Source organism: Trichomycterus rosablanca, chromosome 20 (genome assembly GCF_030014385.1).
Source record: "Trichomycterus rosablanca isolate fTriRos1 chromosome 20, fTriRos1.hap1, whole genome shotgun sequence".
NCBI classification, from domain to species: Eukaryota; Metazoa; Chordata; class Actinopteri; order Siluriformes; family Trichomycteridae; genus Trichomycterus; species Trichomycterus rosablanca.
This window is the reverse complement of record NC_086007.1, coordinates 20,270,310-20,291,323: the sequence shown is the minus strand read 5'-3', so window position 1 is coordinate 20,291,323 and position 21,014 is coordinate 20,270,310. Positions and strand designations below refer to the sequence as shown.

Sequence of the window (21,014 nt, the reverse complement as noted above, 5' to 3'; positions counted from 1 at the left end):
CGTATAAGTTTCGATTTCGAGATTAAAGTCAAAATATTATGAGAATAAAGTCGAAATGTTATGAGAATAAAGTCAAAATAGGTCGAGGCTTTTTATTATTATTATTATTATTATTTTGAATTTCTTTGTCTCCCAATTTTCTCCCTTAATCTAGTCGTGTCCAATTACCCTGATTGCGGGCGTGCTAAGTGGGTAGCACTGTTGCCTCACAGCAAGAAGGTCCTGGGTTCGATCCCCAGGTGAGGTGGTCCGGGTCCTTTCTGTGTGGAGTTTGCATGTTCTCCTCTGCGTGGGTTTCCTCCCACAGTCCAAAGACATGCAAGTGAGGTGAATTAGAGATACAACATTGTCCATGACTGTGTTCGATATAACCTTGTGAACTGATAAACCTTGAGTGACTACCGTTCCTGTCATGAATGTAACCAAGTGTAAAACATGACGTTAAAATCCTAATAAACAAACAAACAAACATCCTCCACTGATTCAACCCTCCACCGCTGACTGAGGACGCTTCTCAACTGACACACGCCCCCTCCGACATGTGCTCACTACAGACTGCATTTTTCACCTGCACGAGTCGAGTTCATATATATCGATCAGCACTGTGCACGGAGAGCCACACCCTGATCAGCATTATTGGTGGTGGTCTATGCAACCACCACTGTGAGGCAGGCCTTCTCGTCCAACATCAGTGTCTGACCTCACAGATGCGCTTCTGGAAGAATGGTCATAAATTCCCATAAACTCACTCCTAACCCTTGTGGAAAGCCTTCCCAGAAGAGCTGAAGCTGTTAAAGCTGCAAAGTGTGGGCCGACATCATATTAAACCCTATGGATTAAGAATGGGACGTCACTCAAGTTCATATGCGTGTGTATATATATATATATAGTGTATGTTTATAATATACATTCCATGAGCAACGATGCACTGCTGTCTGTCAGCTCCACTTTTATCTGTTCTCGAAGGTCAACTGCATTTATAGTCGGATAGGTCAGAATCCAAAAAGTCCCGCCTTCATTGGCGCTTTGCGATCTGCTGTTGGTCGGTTCGGCTGTCTGTCACAGGGTTTTCACCCAATCAGGATACTTTGTCCTTTCTCACTCGTGCTGTAGCGACGGGTTAGCTTCCATTCAAGATGTCGGCGGTGTGTGTGTATCCCATGTGTGTGCGGGCAAGCCGGGGCCTCCTCAGGCTAAGGAGCGGGGTGAGCCCGACTTCAGCTCCGACAGCGCTGGAGCTGGTGAGAAAACTGTCGGCTGAACAGAGCAAAGCAGGAGAGGGCAGTGGCACACCGGGGCTGGCACAGTCTATATTACAACAGACACTTCAGCAGCAGCAACACAAGAGTCAGGTAAGAAGCTAACGCTAGCTTAAGTGGCTCATTTTGACAGTTGAATATTACCACGCATATTAATAGAAGCACCCTCAATACTGCGCATTATTTTGCCATACAATTCATTACGGTAGTATGTGCTTCGTGAGGTCGACTGTATGTTTAAAGTTAATCTTGCTTTTTGGACTAAATATCAAAATTTTAAAACGTAACAACATACAACGAACTTAGTCATTTATTTGTATTCTTTCTATCCTCATTTTTCCTCTTTAACAGTGTATTTTTAATACAGGTATCGGTATGAATGAAGTTTGACGTTGACATGACCAATTAGCCGGTTGACTTCCAAATACACCCCTTGTTAACAAGTAGTGCACTACGTAGAGCTAATAAGTCGATATGTAATCCCCTATGTAGTGCACGCACACAGGTTGCTAGGAGCCATTCAGATTACAGCCACTGACAATTCATTGCAAGGCTGTTGCGTTTACTTTCTGCTTTGACTTACATTAACCGTTTAAACTATATAACCATATCCTTTCTAATATAAACTGCACCGTGGTCAGGGTCGCTGTGGGTCAAGTGCTACCAGAAACACCACTCCCTCTATTATTCTCTTCTAGAGGCAGTTAGAAAGTAGCAAATCTACCCTATGCATGTTCTTTGGAAGGTGGGTTAAAACCGGACTATTTGAAGGAAAGCCAGGCAAACATGGGAAGAACACAGGGACCAACTCTCCAATTCACCTTGTTTGCATGTCTTTGGACTGTGGGAGAAAACCGGAGCTCCTGGAGAAAACCCACGCAGACACAGAGAGAACATGCAAACCATAACATTAAAACCACCTCCTTGTTTCTACACTCACTGTCCATTTTATCAGCTCCACTTACCATATAGAAGCACTTTGTAGTTCTACAAATACTGACTGTAGTCCATCTGTTTCTCTACATACTTTTTTAGCCTGCTTTCACCCTGTTCTTCAATGGTCAGGACCCCCACAGGACCACTACAGAGCAGGTATTATTTAGGTGGTGGATCATTCTCAGTACTGCAGTGACAATGACATGGTGGTGGTGTGTTAGTGTGTGTTGTGCTGGATCAGACACAGCAGCGCTGCTGGAGTTTTCAAATACCGTGTCCACTCACTGTCCACTCTATTAGACACTCCTACCTAGTTGGTCCACCTTGTAGATGTAAAGTCAGAGACGATCGCTCATCTATTGCTGCTGTTTAAGTTGGTCATCTTCTAGGCCTTCATCAGTGGTCCCAGGACACTGCCCAGGGGGCGCTGTTGCTGGATATTTTTAGTTGGTGGACTATTCTCAGTCCAGCAGTGACAGTGAGGTGTTTAAAAACTCCATCAGCGCTGCTGTGTCTGATCCACTCATACCAGCACCATGTCAGTGTCACTGCAGTGCTGAGAATGATCCACCACCCAAATAGTTCTGTAGTGGTCCTGTGGGGGTCCTCCTGACCATTGAAGAACAGGGTGAAAGCAGGCTAAAAAGTGTGTAGAGAAACAGATGGACTACAGTCAGTAATTGTAGAACTACAAAGTGCTTCTATATGGTAAGTGGAGCTGATAAAATGGACAGTGAGTGTAGAAACAAGGAGGTGGTTTTAATGTTATGGCTGAATTCTGTTACGTTCAGTTAAATGTCTTTTGTTCAACATTGTGTCTCACTGTTTGCACAAGCTCAACTTGTGTGTGTGTGTGTTGTAACTGTATGAAGAAAGATTTTATTGTAATATATTTACTGCAAAAGCAAAAAGTTTAAAGGGTGTGACTTATTCCCTAGTTTTAATTCCACTGCATGGCTGCATAGGAGTTGTATGCAAGAACTGAAATAGGAATTAATTATATAATGTTAACAGTATTAAACAAATAGTGAATGACTATTTGTTTTTTGCAGGGCCAGCCTCCTCCTGCGGGGGAAGGAACCACTGACCACCAGCAAGATGACCAAGGTGAGGACAAGAAAAAGAAAGAGAACACAGCATATGCAAAGAAGGTGGTGCTTCGACTGGCGGGAATCATGGGGATCGGTGGCGCAGTCGGCGTGGTCTACGTCTTCGGTGAGTTAATCCTGTGTGGCAGTCGTCTTGAATCAGTGTTAAAATGTTGAGGATTTTGGCTGCAGTGTATTTTATTTTATTTTTTTTCCATTTAAGGGATTAATTTTTATTATTCTTGATTGGATTACTGGAATTTTTACTTTTTCTTCTTTGATTATTTTTATAATACAATACCAGGATAACAGTGGATTAAAAAAATGTGAAATTAATTATTTGGACTCATTTTTGGCTGGATTATATCTGAATCACTGGATTGAAATGATTTGATTATATGGATTATTATCTATCCACGCGATCTGTGGATTTTACTGTGGCTGACGATGAAGGTAAGAATTCTAAATTTCATTTGTGATTAATTTGAATATAAATGCATATAAATTCGTACATTTAAATTTTTTATGTGTACATATAAGGGTGCTTGGGTGGCACATACAGTATGTAAATTGCACTAACCTACTACTGCTGGGATCCAGGGTTCTAGTCCTCAGCTGCGCTATCGGCTGTTTGGGCATCTATATACAGACCTAATTAAACTCAAATGTTTTTATTAGGGCTGGCACCGTAGCTAATCACTGGATCGGATATCGGAAGGATAAAAACGTGTAATCTGATCCGATACTGTTGCTTAATGTAAATAACACTTAATGTAAATAACACTTAATGTAAATAAGGCCATTCAGAAATTAAAACACACTGATATACTTAAACTTTTAGCATTTTAATCATTCAATACTGCCGCAACTAAAAAGACGTGTCGTCCAAAGTGTCTACAGTTGGAACATGTGGATGTCAATCAAACGCTATGGACCAATTAGAATTGACGCAGAGTTTGGGTGAGATTTTCCGTTAAAGTTCTGTCACGTTTTTAGATTATTGAACCCTGCTGGATTTTGAAGAGGACGTCTGTGGCTAAACGGGAAACGGTGAAGTCTGTTTTATTTCATAACACTAATGGATTAAACTTCGTTGAGGACGTGAGAGATCTCCAAGCCGGGACAAGATGGATACATTTGTTTATTATTTATTTGTTATTATTTAATAGTTTCATTTTTATTGTTTATTAATATTTTTTTATTATTTTATTTATTTTATAATTTTTTTTTGCTGCCTCTTCAAGGTGTTCAAGGACTTGAGAGTTGACAGATCTAGAATTTTATGTGTGATGTAGGTTCTGTATTTATTCCTTTAGAATATTTGTTTCACAGTCTGAGCATTGTTATGTAGATAGCTAGTTTAACCATGGTGCATTGAGACGTGTATTATTACTGCTTAGTTGTTTGACAGGAGAAATGACGGTATCGGGTTGGTATTGGTATCGGCAGGTACTCAATTTGCAGTATCGGTATCGAGCCAGCCCTGGTATTTATACTCAGCTGTGATTATATTAGCTGTTAATGTGTATTTGATAGATTTTGAATAATACATTTAATAATTAATTAATAAAATAATATCAATTGTTTAGTACTAAAATGATCTTTTTCCTTTTTTGTAGGAAGCAACTCTATAGATGAGCATGGAAATAAGGTAGGTAGAACTTAATTCTACACACAAGCTCATTCCTCTGTTTATTTACTCCCTAATTAATTCCCATGAGAAAATCCTGTTTAGAACCTGGTCACAGTTTTTCACACACTTTAACGACTTGCTCAATAAAATCCCCTTCATAGTGACAGGAAGTGTCTCCTAGTATTGCTGCGGCACACTTCCTCACCTATTCCGTTCGCCGCATCAGCGCCACACCCGTGTTGTTATTGTAGACTAGAGTTGGTTAGAAGTTAGGTGGTCTTTTCAAAGGCACACTTCTCAGCCTAGTGCGAATGAGCCCGAGTAGCCTTCAAGTACACACACTTCACACATCTGTGGGGTGAGACTGGCACACTTCACAGGGACACACGCTCGCACTTGGGGCAATTACTAGTAGCTCCAGTTGGTCTGATTGCATGTCTTTGGACTTGTGGCGGGAAACCCACGTGAACACAGAGAACACCATACAGAAAGGATCGTGGCTGCCTGGTTTGGGAATCAAACCCAGGTCAGATCTTCACCTCAGTATCCCTTTAAAAACTCTACACCCTTATAGACACACTAACACTTTAACCACTATACACACAGATAAAAAAAAAGCAAATTAACCCCTTACATTGACGTCTAAAGACTGAATCTACTATCCAGCCATGATAATAATCATAGCTACTTGCTGTGGGGCGACAGCGCTACCCACTGCAACATTCAGAGCTGGACGTACTTGTGTGCTTCGGGTCATTGTGCTGCTACATAACCCAACAGTTATGTAGCTTGAGCTTTAGGTCATATATCGATGGGTGGAAATTGTCCCTCAGGGTTTTTTTCAATAGAGAACAGGAACATGGTTCCATTAGTTATGACAGGTAATCCAAAACCATCACACTACCACCACAGTGTTTGAATGTTGGTATGAGGAGCTTATGGTGGAATGCTGTGTTCCACCTTTGACCCATCACTCCACATAATATAATCCAAATAGAGGATCATCTAGATGTTTTTGGCAAACAGGAACACTCATGAGCATTTGTGTTCTTTTTTTTTTTTTAATTATCAATTTTTTCCCACTTTTTTCCCCCCAACTTTTATCCCCATTTTAATCGTGTCCAATTACCCTGATTGTGTCCTCTATACTGATTCGACCCTTTTTGCCGCTGACTGGGGACGCCACTCAACTGACTTGCGCCCCCTCCGGCACGCAGTCAGTACAGCCTGCATTTTTCACCTGCACGAGCCGAGTTCATACACCGAGAGACACTGCGCACGGAGGGTCACGCCCCCCTCAATGTTATTCCTCAGCCCTGTGCAGGCGCCGTCAGTCAACCAGCAGGGGCCGCAGTCGTACCAGTTATGAGGTCCTATGCTCCGACTCGACCACTAGACCCCTGAACAACAGCCAAACGTTGTTCATACTGCCGCCCAACCCAGTCGGAAAGGTAGAGATGAGTTTCGATACGACGCAACTAGAAACCCAACTCTGTTGAGCTATCGTACTTTTCCGCTGCGCCACCTGAGCGGCAGCATTTGTGTTCTTTTTGGTCAGCAGTGGTTTGCGCCTTGCAACTCCCTGGGTCTGTTTGAAAACCTAGAGAGCTGCCTTGCTGTCTACCGCCTACATAGGCAGCTGCCTAAGTTTGTTTGTTTATTAGGATTTTAACGTCAGTCTTTGGACTGTGGGAGGAAACCGGAGCTCCCGGAGGAAACCCACACAGACACATGGGGGAGAACATGCAAACTCCACACAGATAGGACCCAGGCCGCTCCATCTGGGGATCGAACCCAGGACCTTCTTGCGCTGCCTAAGTGATGAGGATTCTGATAAGACATCGACTTACAGTATATGTCGGGTTGTTCGGACGTGCTATTTAGACAGTGGTTACAGCGACTACATCAGTTTTTGCTTACTAAGCTAAGACAGTTAGCCTCATGCCATTGGAACCAATGGGATGAGGTGGCACAACACACTACCATGTCAACTAACATCTCTCTCCGTGTACCGAAAACGGTTAAATTGTTGCTGACAAGCCAGAATTCGCACATAAATGACACTTGTACACGTTTATACAAATTATTGATTAAAAAAAAGCTCCGCTCGTTGCTCGCAATTCGCCAACTATATTTCTATTTTTTAGTGAGGAAAGTTGTGCCGCACTGAATGCTGGGATTGCCTTCACCGCTAAGAAAGCATCAGACACTCCCTCGTTATCAGTCAAAACACCGTTCAAATTTAAGGTACCTTATGCCTAGTTCACACCACACGATTTTTGCCCTGATTTTCGCTCGCTGACTGGCCGCCGCGCGATTTGCCGGCTCAGAGGCAACTCGGTGTTCGCTCGGCGATCGAAACTCGGCTCTCGATTGCCATGTGTGAACTGCTCAACGACTCGATCCGAGCGGCTCGTCGAGCCTGAAATAAGATATCTAGCATCTAGTTAAATATCTGGGTATCAGTTGGGCGACTGGCATGGGAGGAATTGTAAAAACGTGGGACAGGGGCATAATATAGTTTCTATCAGAATACACTGGCACACACACGTTTTACAGTATCTCTGACGTTATCGTCCTTGACAAAACATAATATCTACGCTGCATTGCAAAAAATATTTATTAACCACCAACTAACTCACAATCCATGCTGTTCGCGATTTCTCCTGATGATAAATCGTGTAGTGTGTGACCCCCCCCCCATTGCCGATCAGTCGTGTAGTGTGAAAACCACGACAACTTAAAAGACTCATGAGAGCAAGAGATCCAGTCGTGTAGTGTGAACTGTACAGCGATCTGAACAACTTGAAAGTCGTGTAGTGTGAACTTGCCATTACTAGGCAGCATTTTAAGGCATCCAAGAATTCGAACAGCCTTCTTTTCGGGAGTGTGAAGATGACCTAAATCTGTCTATGTAGAGAGCTCACTAGATTTTCCAGAGAGTGAGAGAGTTGTTTTTTATTCCCATGTCTTATTTTGTGTATAATGGCTCTCACTGTGGTTCGCTGAAGTCCCAGAAGACTTATCCAGACTGGTAGTTTGTAATCATTCTGCTTTTTCTACATTTAGCTGTTTAGATTTAACAGCTCTGGTAGTAATCATGCCTGTGTGTGTGGCCAGTGATTTTTTTGAGTGCATTGATTATGCATTATTGCTTAATACGATGCTATTCAGACATTAAACTGATTTTAAAATTGTATCATTAAAATAATTAGTGTTAATGAACCTTAGTTGTGTTTGATCAAGTATTACTTCAACAGTTACTACTGTACTTGGGACCTATTTAGTGCATTTCTCATGTATGTGTGAACGTCTTATTGTACCAAGGTGTGGCGCTGAGAGAGTTGGCGCTTCAAAGAGAACTCAAATCCCACGGGAGTTCCTGTCATCAGGTCTGTTCAGGTCTGTACAGGGCCCTTCCTTAAAAAAAGAGGACACACTTCTCAAGTAAGTGTGATCTGGCTGGAGACATTGACCCTGGAGCTAATTGACCCCATTCGCAGCTCGTTGACTAGATTTAATGGTCGGGAAGCGCGAGTAGCTTGTGATCAGGTCGGCGGAACCTTCATCCTGTCTTTGTGTTGTAAACATTTATAGCTTTGTGTACAGTGGTTTGACACAAAAAAGGCTTAAATTAACATTCAGCTAAGGGCTTGTGGAAGAGGCGTTTCATATATTTATATATATGCAGCTTAGGTTAATTTGTGGTAAACAGTATTGGTTAGGATTTGTAATTTTGTGAGAGGCAGGACGACACCAACCTAATCTCTAATCACCGCAAAACTCAATGACCATGAACCACCAAGCTCTGCTCTTTTATCTAAACCCAGGGACACCAAGCAAAGACAACAAGTATACATGCACAATTACACAAGAACCTACCTCACAGCCATTAAAATGAACATATAAAGTGGACCAAAATATAAAGACTAAATTAAATGAACAGACAGAAATATATAGAAACCTGTTTTGCTATCAATTGACACATACACTGATCAGCCATAATATTAAAACCACCTCCTTGTTTCTTGTCCACTCATACCAGCACAACACACAGTAATATGTAGAAACCAGCCACTAGGTGGAACAGACCATGAGAGCATCCGATTGCCCATCTCTGGTTTAATCCAATCAAAGATCTGAGTAAATATGTATGTTTTAATCTGGACTTGAATATTGAAACTATGTCTGAATCTCGAACATACTTGATTAAACAGTCGGAAATTAATATAAATTAATATAAGCAGAAAGGACAACACAGAGGCAGTTCAGTAATGAGCACGCTTGATAAACATCCATCTCTCTTGTTCAATTAGTCTAAATTAGGTTGCTTAACCTAAAATAGACCATTTAAGCATGACCACATAGTTTTGATAAAAGCTCTATGGAATGAACAACCGTATCAGCCTTGTAATTGTTAGGGATGAAGCTTACATATTGAAGATACATGTGTTAACCAAAATTAGGATTGGCATATCTCCAAAAAAGGGGGTTATTAATAAAGTGCTTAAATATTGACCACCAACTTAAAACTAGGCCAACCCCAATGTATTTTTAAAGCAAGTGCATACTGTAGTTAATGCGAAATCTTTAAGGACACTTGGAGGCACCACTGTAAAATACAGGGGGTGGCTGAAAGGCCTAGCAATTGGGGGGTGCTTTTATCAGTGTGCTTTCATTTTCCGTTCTATGCTTGGAAGTGCAAGTGCATTTTGTTGTTAATCTATGGAATCCAATGGTGATTCTCAGCAGAGCCAACAACCTTGCCGGGAATCCACACTAACACATTTAGCCGAGTTTAAGGAAAGAGGGTTGGATGGATGACCAATGAAAGCCGGATAACCAAGCCGGATTATTACCTGCCAATGTTAGGTTCCCACACAGAGCAGTATCGCATGTTACATAAAGCTTCATGTGACCACATTTCCATTTTCATCATTTAGCAGACGCCTTTATCCAAAGCGACTTACACAGTGAGCGGAACACGATGAGCAATTGAGGGTTAAGGGCCTTGCTTAGGGACCCAACAGTGGCGACTTGGTGGTGGCGGGGCTTGAACCAGCAATCTTCTGTTTACTAGTCCAGTACCTTAACCACTGAGCTATCACTGGCCCACACTCACAAAGGCCACCTCAGTGGCCACCACTCACAAAGTCATCCAGGCATCCATGACCAATGAAAGACGGATAACCACACACTGATGTCCAAACATCCAGACCCAGGTGCAGACCCATGGGGTCTCTTGCCGCTGCAATATGCGATATCTGGGACTGGTCTGGATGCCTTTGTGAGTGGTGGTCACATGAAGCTTTATGTAACATATGCGATACTGCTCTGTGTGGGAACCTAACGTTGGCAGGTAATAAGAAGTGGTCGCAAATTGGACATCAGTGTGTGGTTATCCGGCTTTCATTGGTCATATGAGGGGATGTGCAAGCAACAGCGGATTCACAGTCAGAAATCGTAAATGACTAATTTGGGAGATAAAGGGGGGGGAAATCAGGTATGCGGACCAGAATGGTTCCCTGTGGTGGACATACTTTGCACGATTTTAGGGCACACTTTCACACCTCTGAAGTCAACAGGCTTTCTTGTATAACGATGCAAACACCGGCGTGACATGTGGCTTGTGCCAGATACAAAGGTGTGTGTATGGGAAAGCCGGCTCGGCTTAGCTTCCAGGGAGGTGTCTCCTAGGCACACTTCTCATTCAGCTGTCTCTTTAGGAGACAGGGTGAAGTGTGCCAGCCATTTGCTGCTGTTAATTGGGTGGCCTTTAGGTGTGAAAGGAACTTGTCCCAGATTCTGGCGTTTTTTCCCGGACTCCTAAACAAAGGCTATTTAAATTTAGTATAGCCAAGGTGTTTGAAGCCATTATCAGTAGATATTTTTACTTGTGTATGACTGATGTTTAAAAATACAGTGCTGTTATTTTTTTGGTGCCTTTTTGGTTAATTTTCAGTGTTTTAAATATAAATACCTACTGTCACTGTACAAGTACGAGATTCAGTGTGCTCTACTTAGGAAGTAAAATATATACACCGATCAGGCATAACATTATGACCACCTTCCTAATATTGTATTGGTCCTCTTTTGCTGCCAAAACAGCCCTGCAACTGTGATGCACTGTGTATTCTGACTCCTTTCTATCCGAACCAGCATTAACCTCTTCAGCAATTTGAGCTACAGTAGCTCGGACACACGGACCAGCCTTCGCTTCCCACGTGCATCAATGAGTCTTGGCCGCCCATGACCCTGTCGCCGGTTTACCACTGTTCCTTCCTTGGACCACTTTTGATTGATACCGATGACTGCAGACCGGTAACACCTCACAAGGAGGATAAAATGTTCACTTGCTGCCTGATATATCCCACCCACTAACATGTGCCGTGATGAAGAGATAATCAGTGTTATTCACTTCACCTGTCAGTGGTCAGACTGTTATGCCCCGGTCGGTGTATACATACAGTGGGGTCAAAAAGTATTTAGTCAGCCACTGATTGTGCAGGTTCTCCTACTTAGAAAGATGAGAGAGGTCTGTAATTTTCATCATAGGTACACTTCAACTATGAGAGACAAAATGAGAAAAAAAAAATCCAGGAAATCACATTGTAGGATTTTTAAAGAATTTATTTGTAAATTATAATGGAAAATAAGTATTTGGTCAATAACAAAAGTTCAACTCAATACTTTGTAACGTAACCTTTGTTGGCATTGACAGAGGTCAAACGTTTCCTGTAAGTCTTCACCAGGTTTGCACACACTGTAGCTGGTATTTTGGCCCATTCCTCCATGCAGATCTCCTCTAGAGCAGTGATGTTTTGGGGCTGTTGCTGGGCAACACGGACTCCACAAATTTTCTATGGTGTTGAGGTCTGGAGACTGGCTAGGCCACTCCAGGACCTTGAAATGCTTTTTACGGAGCCACTCCGTCGTTGCCCGAGCGGTGTGTTTGGGATCACTGTCATGCTGGAAGACCCAGCCACGTTCCATCTTCAATGCTCTCACTGATGGAAGGAGGTTTTGGCTTAAAATCTCACGATACACGGCCCCGTTCATTCTTCCCTTAACACGGATCAGTCGTCCTGTCCCCTTTGTAGAAAAACAGCCCCAAAGCATGATGTTTCCTCCCCCATGCTTCACAGTAGGTATGGTGTTCTTGGGTTTTTCTTCTTCCTCCAAACACGACGAGTTGAGTTTTTACCAAAAAGTTCCATTTTGGTTTCATCTGACCACATGATATTCTCCCAATCCTCTTCTGGATCATCCATATGCTCTCTGGCAAACTTCAGACAGGCCTGGACATGTACTGGCTTAAGCAGGGGGACACGCCTGGCACTGCAGGATTTGAGTCCCTCTCGGCGTAGTGTGTTACTGATGGTAGCCTTTCTTACTTTGGTCCCAGCTCTCTGCAGGTCATTCATCAGGTCCCTCCGTGTAGTTCTGGGATTTTTGCTCACCGTTCTCATGATCATTTTGACCCCACGGGATTGAGGGAGATTATCAATGGTCTTGTATGTCTTCCATTTTCATACAATTGCTCCCACAGTTGATTTATTCACACCAACCTGCTTGCCTATTGTAGATTCACTCTTCCCAGCCTGGTGCAGGTCTACAATTTTCATCCTTGTGTCCGTCAACAGCTCTTTGGTCTTGGCCATGGTTGACTGTTTGAGGCTGTGGACAGGTGTCTTTTATACAGATAACGATGTCAAACAGGTGCCATTAATACAGGTGACGAGTGGAGGACAGAAGAGCTTCTCAAAAAAGAAGTTACACATCTGTGAGAGCCAGAAATCTTGCTTGTTTGTGGGTGACCAAATACTTATTTTCCACCATAATTTACAAATAAATTCTTAAAAAATCCTACAATGTGATTTCCTGGTAAGTAGGAGAACCTGCACAATCAGTGGCTGACTTTTTGGCCCCACTGTATATGTGTAAGTGTGCAAGTAAGAGTGAGGATCCCGGTAGTAGATGGCTCCGATTTCCGTAAGGTGATCTTAGATCTTTCAGTTAGGAAAAATACAACACATATAAAACTATTGCAATCCTAATAACCGCTTGTGCCACCCTTGGCAGTAACAACATCAATGCATCTTTCACATCTCTTCAAGCATGAATGAATGTATGCTTTTATTGTCATTGTATATAAAATACATCAACATTTATTTGTGCAACTCCTTAGAAAACGAGCATACACTGCCGCATACACTGCCGCATACACTACAGCATTGGAAATGTATCAATACAATATTTATATAAAAAGTGTATCTATGCTATAGGTTTCCATCCCTTTTAAGTCTTGCCACAGCATCTCAGCTGGATTCAAGTCAGGACTTTCAGACCCGGTTACTATAAAACCTTAATCTTGTTTCTCTGGACAGGGCTTCAATCTGTGCTAGAGCTTCGGTCACATGACTAGCTAAATTCATTTTAACATTTACATTTTCAGCATTTAGCGGACGCCTTTATCCAAAGCGACTTACAGTACTGTGACGGTATACAGTCTGAGCAATTGAGGGTTAAGGGCCTTGCTCAAGGGCCCAACAGCAGCAACCTGGCAGAGGTGAGGCTTGAACAAGCGACCCTTTGATTACTAGTCCAGTACCCTGACTACTAGGCTACGGCTTGCCTATATTCATAGCATAACTTGCTTTTCAGGGGCTCATTCATTTTCCCTCTTTATGACTGCTTTACACTGTTCAGCAGGCGGCATGGTGGCTAAGTGGGTAGCACTATAGAAAAGTATCTATATCTATATAAATAATGTATCTATGCTATAGGTTTCCGTCCCTTTTAGGTCTTGCCACAGCATCTCAGTTGGATTCACATTAAGACCCTTGACTTGGCAATTTTGTTTCTTTTGAGCCGCTAAGAGTTGGACTTGCTTGTGCGCTTTTCTTCATGATTTTCTGGTAGAGAGCAAAAATCATGATTCAGTTAATTATGGATTAATTAAGTCGTCCAGGTCCTGCGGAAGCAAAGCAGCTCCAGATCATTACACTACTGTTATCATGTTTGATTGTTGGTATGATGTTGTTGAGGTGGAATGCTGTGTTAGCTTGACGCCAGGTGTAAAAGTTCCACCTTTGTAATATTCTGTGCACTTATGCCTAGTTGGCACTACACGATTTTTGCCCAGATTTCGCTCGGCGACTGGTCGGCGCTTGATTTTCCGGGTCGGGAGCAACTCAGCGTTCACTCGGCGATCAAAACTCGGCTCTGAATCGCTAAGTGTGAACTATCCAACAACTCGACCCGACCGCTCGGCGACCGGATCCAGTTTTCTAGCAGGTCAGATATCTGATCTCAGATGTGCGACTGGGAATGAGTGACATGTCGAACAGCCAATGAGAACGCAGGATACGAGTGGTGAGGGGAAACGCAAGAGACGAGTGTAAACACTGGGACGGGCTTAATTAATATAGTTTATATCAGAATACATCGGCACACACACGTTTTACAGTATTTCTGATTTGATCGTCCTCTACAAAACAAGCCATATACTGTTTGTGTTGCCAAATCCACTCAGATTCATTTATTTTTCCTCTTTGATTTTACGCTGCATATCAGCGCACAAACACTTTGATCGCTCGCTACTTGTTGACGTGCATTTTTGGACGTGGTATCATTAAACCCCTCGTCACTTCTCGCGTGTCTTTTTGTAAAGAAGAAAAAAAGGGAGACCAGAGGAGCTCGCCTGCGATTCCAGTTGGTGATGGATCGTGTAGTGTGAAACCCCCTATCGCCGATCAGTCGTGTAGTGTGAAATATACACCGACTGGAAGACTCCCGAGTGCAAAAGATTCAGTCGTGTAGTGTGAACTGTACAGCGACCTGACGACTTGGAAAGTCGTGTAGTGTGAACTTGGCATTATGAGTCAAAGATACCCTCATACTGGTATTAAATAGAAAGACCATGAACTATTTATGTTTTTTTGCTTTAAAGGACACGTCCTTAACTTATTTCCAGTTGCTTTTTTATCATACAGGCAGTTAGCCATTCATCCAGTGACAAAACAATAGAGTCTCCTGTAGGTGTAAACGCGTGAAGGGCACACATCACACCCAGCTGCCAATTTTGTGAAGTGTGAATAATTGGACGTAAACCCTGAGGTAATGATCCTTTCCTAGTTTGAAATGACTGTCGTCCACCTTTTGGGCAGGAGCTAAATTGAATGAGCGAGGGATACTTCACGGGCAGCTGTGAACCAGGCGGAATGTGGAGTGTGCCACGGTGTGAAGTGCTTCTCCGCACACCTACGGGCCTTAATGGGGGAACAGTCAGTCGAGGCGACAGCGCGGGAGCCGGAACTGAATCCCGATCTCATACTGTTGGTTTTATTGGGAAACGGTACAATCCAGCGTCTTTCCAGCTGTGTCGTTAAATGTCATGTTTTACACTTCGGTTACATTCGTGACAAACGGTAGGTACTGGTTACCCAAGATTCATCACTTCACAAGTTTAACGTCAAACGCAGTCCTGGACAGTTTTGTATCTCCAATTCACCTCACCTGCATGTCTTTGGACTGTGGGAGGAAACCCACGCAGACACATGGGGGAGAACATGCAAACTCCACACAGAAAGGACCCAGACCGCCCCACTTGGGGATCGAACCCAGGACCTTCTTGCTGTAAGGCGACCGTGCCGCCTGGGTCCTGTTTTACCAGGGAGGCAGGAATACCCCGTTAGTTTATGGCAGGGCTTCGTCCCCTACGCCAAGCTAAATTCATAACATGGCATGCTTTTCGGAGGCTTCACGGCTGCTTTATCCTGTTCAGGGGGGTAGCACTGTCGCCTCACAGCGAGATGGTACAGGGTCCGATTCCCTGGTGGAGCGGTCCAGGTCCTTTCTGCATGGAATTTGCATGTGTGGGTTTCCTCCAAGAGCTCTGTTTTCCTCCCACAGTACAAAGACATACAAGTGACAGAACTGGAGATACAAAATTGCTCTTGGCGATGTTCTATACTGAACTTGAACTGTTGCATTATGGGTAACCTGTAACTACCTGTCCTGTCATGAACGTAACCAAAGTGTAAAACATGACCTTAAAATCCTAATAAATAAATACATACTGTATAATGTTTGGTCTGCCACTCGTAAAACACTATGAGCAAGGAAGGTACTGGACTAGTAACCAAAAGGTCACTGGTTCAAGGTTGTCACTGTTGGGCCCTTGAGCAAGGCCTTTAACCCTCAATTGCTTAGACAATATACTGTCACAGTTCTATAAGTCACTTTGGTTAAAGCGTCGGCTAAATGCCAAAAATGTAAATGTAGGCATGAGCGTAGAGACCAAATTCCACACAGATAGAGACAAGTTGTAAGGTTTAAAGCCAGGCCACTAGGACCCTCCGGCTGTTGTGATTAACAGCACTTTTCCCAACCTCAGCAGGACAGCAATGGCAATACTTTAAGTTCACCAGCAGGTGGCATGCATGGGCTGCTAAGAGTCTAGAGAGATGGCTGTGTAAATATGGATCTCCAGCAGGGGGCGTGTATTCTAAAGTTTGCTAGACCCACACTGTCCTGTTCTTTCTTTTTTGCTCCTGTTGTTGATATCTGAGTATGGGACCAGATTGGAACCATGATGGAGTAGACCGTACTGATTAGGTCAACACTTGTTTGTAAGTTTTGTATCATTGTATCATTTCTCCCTTTGTGTGTGTATATACAGGTCCTTCTCAAAAAATTAGCATATTGTGATAAAGTTCATTATTTTCCATAATGTAATGATAAAAATTAAACTTTCATATATTTTAGATTCATTGCACACCAACTGAAATATTTCAGGTCTTTTATTGTTTTAATACTGATGATTTTGGCATACAGCTCATGAAAACCCAAAATTCCTATCTCAAAAAATTAGCATATTTCATCCGACCAATAAAAGAAAAGTGTTTTTAATACAAAAAAAGTCAACCTTCAAATAATTATGTTCAGTTATGCACTCAATACTTGGTCGGGAATCCTTTTGCAGAAATGACTGCTTCAATGCGGCGTGGCATGGAGGCAATCAGCCTGTGGCACTGCTGAGGTGTTATGGAGGCCCAGGATGCTTCGATAGCGGCCTTAAGCTCATCCAGAGTGTTGGGTCTTGTGTCTCTCAACTTTCTCTTCACAATATCCCACAGATTCTCTATGGGGTTCAGGTCAGGAGAGTTGGCAGGCCAATTGAGCACAGTAATACCATGGTCAGTAAACCATTCACCAGTGGTTTTGGCACTGTGAGCAGGTGCCAGGTCGTGCTGAAAAATGAAATCTTCATCTCCATAAAGCTTTTCAGCAGATGGAAGCATGAAGTGCTCCAAAATCTCCTGATAGCTAGCTGCATTGACCCTGCCCTTGATAAAACACAGTGGACCAACACCAGCAGCTGACATGGCACCCCAGACCATCACTGACTGTGGGTACTTGACACTGGACTTCAGGCATTTTGGCATTTCCTTCTCCCCAGTCTTCCTCCAGACTCTGGCACCTTGATTTCCGAATGACATGCAAAATTTGCTTTCATCCGAAAACAGTACTTTGGACCACTGAGCAACAGTCCAGTGCTGCTGTTTCTGGTTCAAAAGTGGCTTGACCTGGGGAATGCGGCACCTGTAGCCCATTTCCTGCACACGCCTGTGCACGGTGGCTCTGGATGTTTCTACTCCAGACTCAGTCCACTGCTTCCGCAGGTCCCCCAAGGTCTGGAATCGGCCCTTCTCCACAATCTTCCTCAGGGTCCGGTCACCTCTTCTCGTTGTGCAGCGTTTTCTGCCACACTTTTTCCTTCCCACAGACTTCGCACTGAGGTGCCTTGATACAGCACTCTGGGAACAGCCTATTCGTTCAGAAATTTCTTTCTGTGTCTTACCCTCTTGCTTGAGGGTGTCAATGATGGCCTTCTGGACAGCAGTCAGGTCGGCAGTCTTACCCATGATTGCAGTTTTGAGTAATGAACCAGGCTGGGAGTTTTTAAAAGCCTCAGGAATCTTTTGCAGGTGTTTAGAGTTAATTCGTTGATTCAGATGATTAGGTTAATAGCTCGTTTAGAGAACCTTTTCATGATATGCTAATTTTTTGAGATAGGAATTTTGGGTTTTCATGAGCTGTATGCCAAAATCATCAGTATTAAAACAATAAAAGACCTGAAATATTTCAGTTGGTGTGCAATGAATCTAAAATATATGAAAGTTTAATTTTTATCATTACATTATGGAAAATAATGAACTTTATCACAATATGCTAATTTTTTGAGAAGGACCTATATATATATATATATATATATATATATATATATATATATATATATATACAGTGTATCACAAAAGTGAGTACACCCCTCACATTTCTGCAGATATTTAAGTATATCTTTTCATGGGACAACACTGACAAAATGACACTTTGACACAATGAAAAGTAGTCTGTGTGCAGCTTATATAACAGTGTAAATTTATTCTTCCCTCAAAATAACTCAATATACAGCCATTAATGTCTAAACCACCGGCAACAAAAGTGAGTACACCCCTTAGTGAAAGTTCCTAAAGTGTCAATATTTTGTGTGGCCACCATTATTTCCCAGAACTGCCTTAACTCTCCTGGGCATGGAGTTTACCAGAGCTTCACAGGTTGCCACTGGAATGCTTTTCCACTCCTCCATGACGACATCACAGAGCTGGCGGATATTCGAGACTTTGCGCTCCTCCACCTTCCGCTTGAGGATGCCCCAAAGATGTTCTATTGGGTTTAGGTCTGGAGACATGCTTGGCCAGTTCATCACCTTTACCCTCAGCCTCTTCAATAAAGCAGTGGTCGTCTTAGAGGTGTGTTTGGGGTCATTATCATGCTGGAACACTGCCCTGCGACCCAGTTTCCGGAGGGAGGGGATCATGCTCTGCTTCAGTATTTCACAGTACATATTGGAGTTCATGTGTCCCTCAATGAAATGTAACTCCCCAACACCTGCTGCACTCATGCAGCCCCAGACCATGGCATTCCCACCACCATGCTTGACTGTAGGCATGACACACTTATCTTTGTACTCCTCACCTGATTGCCGCCACACATGCTTGAGACCATCTGAACCAAACAAATTAATCTTGGTCTCATCAGACCATAGGACATGGTTTCAGTAATCCATGTCCTTTGTTGACATGTCTTCAGCAAACTGTTTGCGGGCTTTCTTGTGTAGAGACTTCAGAAGAGGCTTCCTTCTGGGGTAACAGCCATGCAGACCAATTTGATGTAGTGTGCGGCGTATGGTCTGAGCACTGACAGGCTGACCCCCCACCTTTTCAATCTCTGCAGCAATGCTGACAGCACTCCTGCGCCTATCTTTCAAAGACAGCAGTTGGATGTGACGCTGAGCACGTGCACTCAGCTTCTTTGGACGACCAACACGAGGTCTTTTCTGAGTGGACCCTGCTCTTTTAAAACGCTGGATGATCTTGGCCACTGTGCTGCAGCTCAGTTTCAGGGTGTTGGCAATCTTCTTGTAGCCTTGGCCATCTTCATGTAGTGCAACAATTCGTCTTTTAAGATCCTCAGAGAGTTCTTTGCCATGAGGTACCATGTTGGAACTTTCAGTGACCAGTATGAGAGAGTGTGAGAGCTGTACTACTAAATTGAACACACCTGCTCCCTATGCACACCTGAGACCTAGTAACACTAACAAATCACATGACATTTTGGAGGGAAAATGACAAGCAGTGCTCAATTTGGACATTTAGGGGTGTAGTCTCTTAGGGGTGTACTCACTTTTGTTGCCGGTGGTTTAGACATTAATGGCTGTATATTGAGTTATTTTGAGGGAAGAATAAATTTACACTGTTATATAAGCTGCACACAGACTACTTTTCATTGTGTCAAAGTGTCATTTTGTCAGTGTTGTCCCAGGAAAAGATATACTTAAATATCTGCAGAAATGTGAGGGGTGTACTCACTTTTGTGATACACTGTATATATATATATATATATATATATATATATATATATATATATATATATATATATATATATATATATATATAGGTCCTTCTCAAAAAATTAGCATATTGTGATATATATATATATATATATATATATATATATATATATATACAGTGTATCACAAAAGTGAGTACACCCCTCACATTTCTGCAGATATTTAAGTATATCTTTTCATGGGACAACACTGACAAAATGACACTTTGACACAATGAAAAGTAGTCTGTGTGCAGCTTATATAACAGTGTAAATTTATTCTTCCCTCAAAATAACTCAATATACAGCCATTAATGTCTAAACCACCGGCAACAAAAGTGAGTACACCCCTTAGTGAAAGTTCCTGAAGTGTCAATATTTTGTGTGGCCACCATTATTTCCCAGAACTGCCTTAACTCTCCTGGGCATGGAGTTTACCAGAGCTTCACAGGTTGCCACTGGAATGCTTTTCCACTCCTCCATGACGACATCACGGAGCTGGCGGATATTCGAGACTTTGCGCTCCTCCACCTTCCGCTTGAGGATGCCCCAAAGATGTTCTATTGGGTTTAGGTCTGGAGACATGCTTGGCCAGTCCATCACCTTTACCCTCAGCCTCTTCAATAAAGCAGTGGTCGTGTTAGAGGTGTGTTTGGGGTCATTATCATGCTGGAACACTGCCCTGCGACCCAGTTTCCAGAGGGAGGGGATCATGCTCTGCTTCAGTATTTCACAGTACATATTGGAGTTCATGTGTCCCTCAATGAAATGTAACTCCCCAACACCTGCTGCACTCATGCAGCCCCAGACCATGGCATTCCCACCACCATGCTTGACTGTAGGCATGACACACTTATCTTTGTACTCCTCACCTGATTGCCGCCACACATGCTTGAGACCATCTGAACCAAACAAATTAATCTTGGTCTCATCAGACCATAGGACATGGTTCCAGTAATCCATGTCCTTTGTTGACATGTCTTCAGCAACTGTTTGCGGGCTTTCTTGTGTAGAGACTTCAGAAGAGGCTTCCTTCTGGGGTGACAGCCATGCAGACCAATTTGATGTAGTGTGCGGCGTATGGTCTGAGCACTGACAGGCTGACCCCCTACCTTGTCAATCTCTGCAGCAATGCTGACAGCACTC

The 21,014-nt window shown here is 43.0% G+C and overlaps 1 protein-coding gene across 1 annotated transcript in view; it reads left to right on the top strand.

Annotated features, from left to right (window-relative positions):
• Window positions 1-1,046: 1,046 nt before the first annotated feature.
• Window positions 1,047-21,014, top strand: part of timm50 (translocase of inner mitochondrial membrane 50 homolog (S. cerevisiae)) — a 50,567-nt gene continuing 30,599 nt past the window's right edge. Inside the window, exons 1-3 of the mRNA XM_063016633.1 lie at window positions 1,047-1,352; window positions 3,248-3,410; window positions 4,903-4,934. Coding sequence (XP_062872703.1) covers window positions 1,137-1,352; window positions 3,248-3,410; window positions 4,903-4,934 — 411 coding nt within the window. The 5' untranslated portion in view covers window positions 1,047-1,136. The remainder of the gene's footprint in view (window positions 1,353-3,247; window positions 3,411-4,902; window positions 4,935-21,014) is intronic.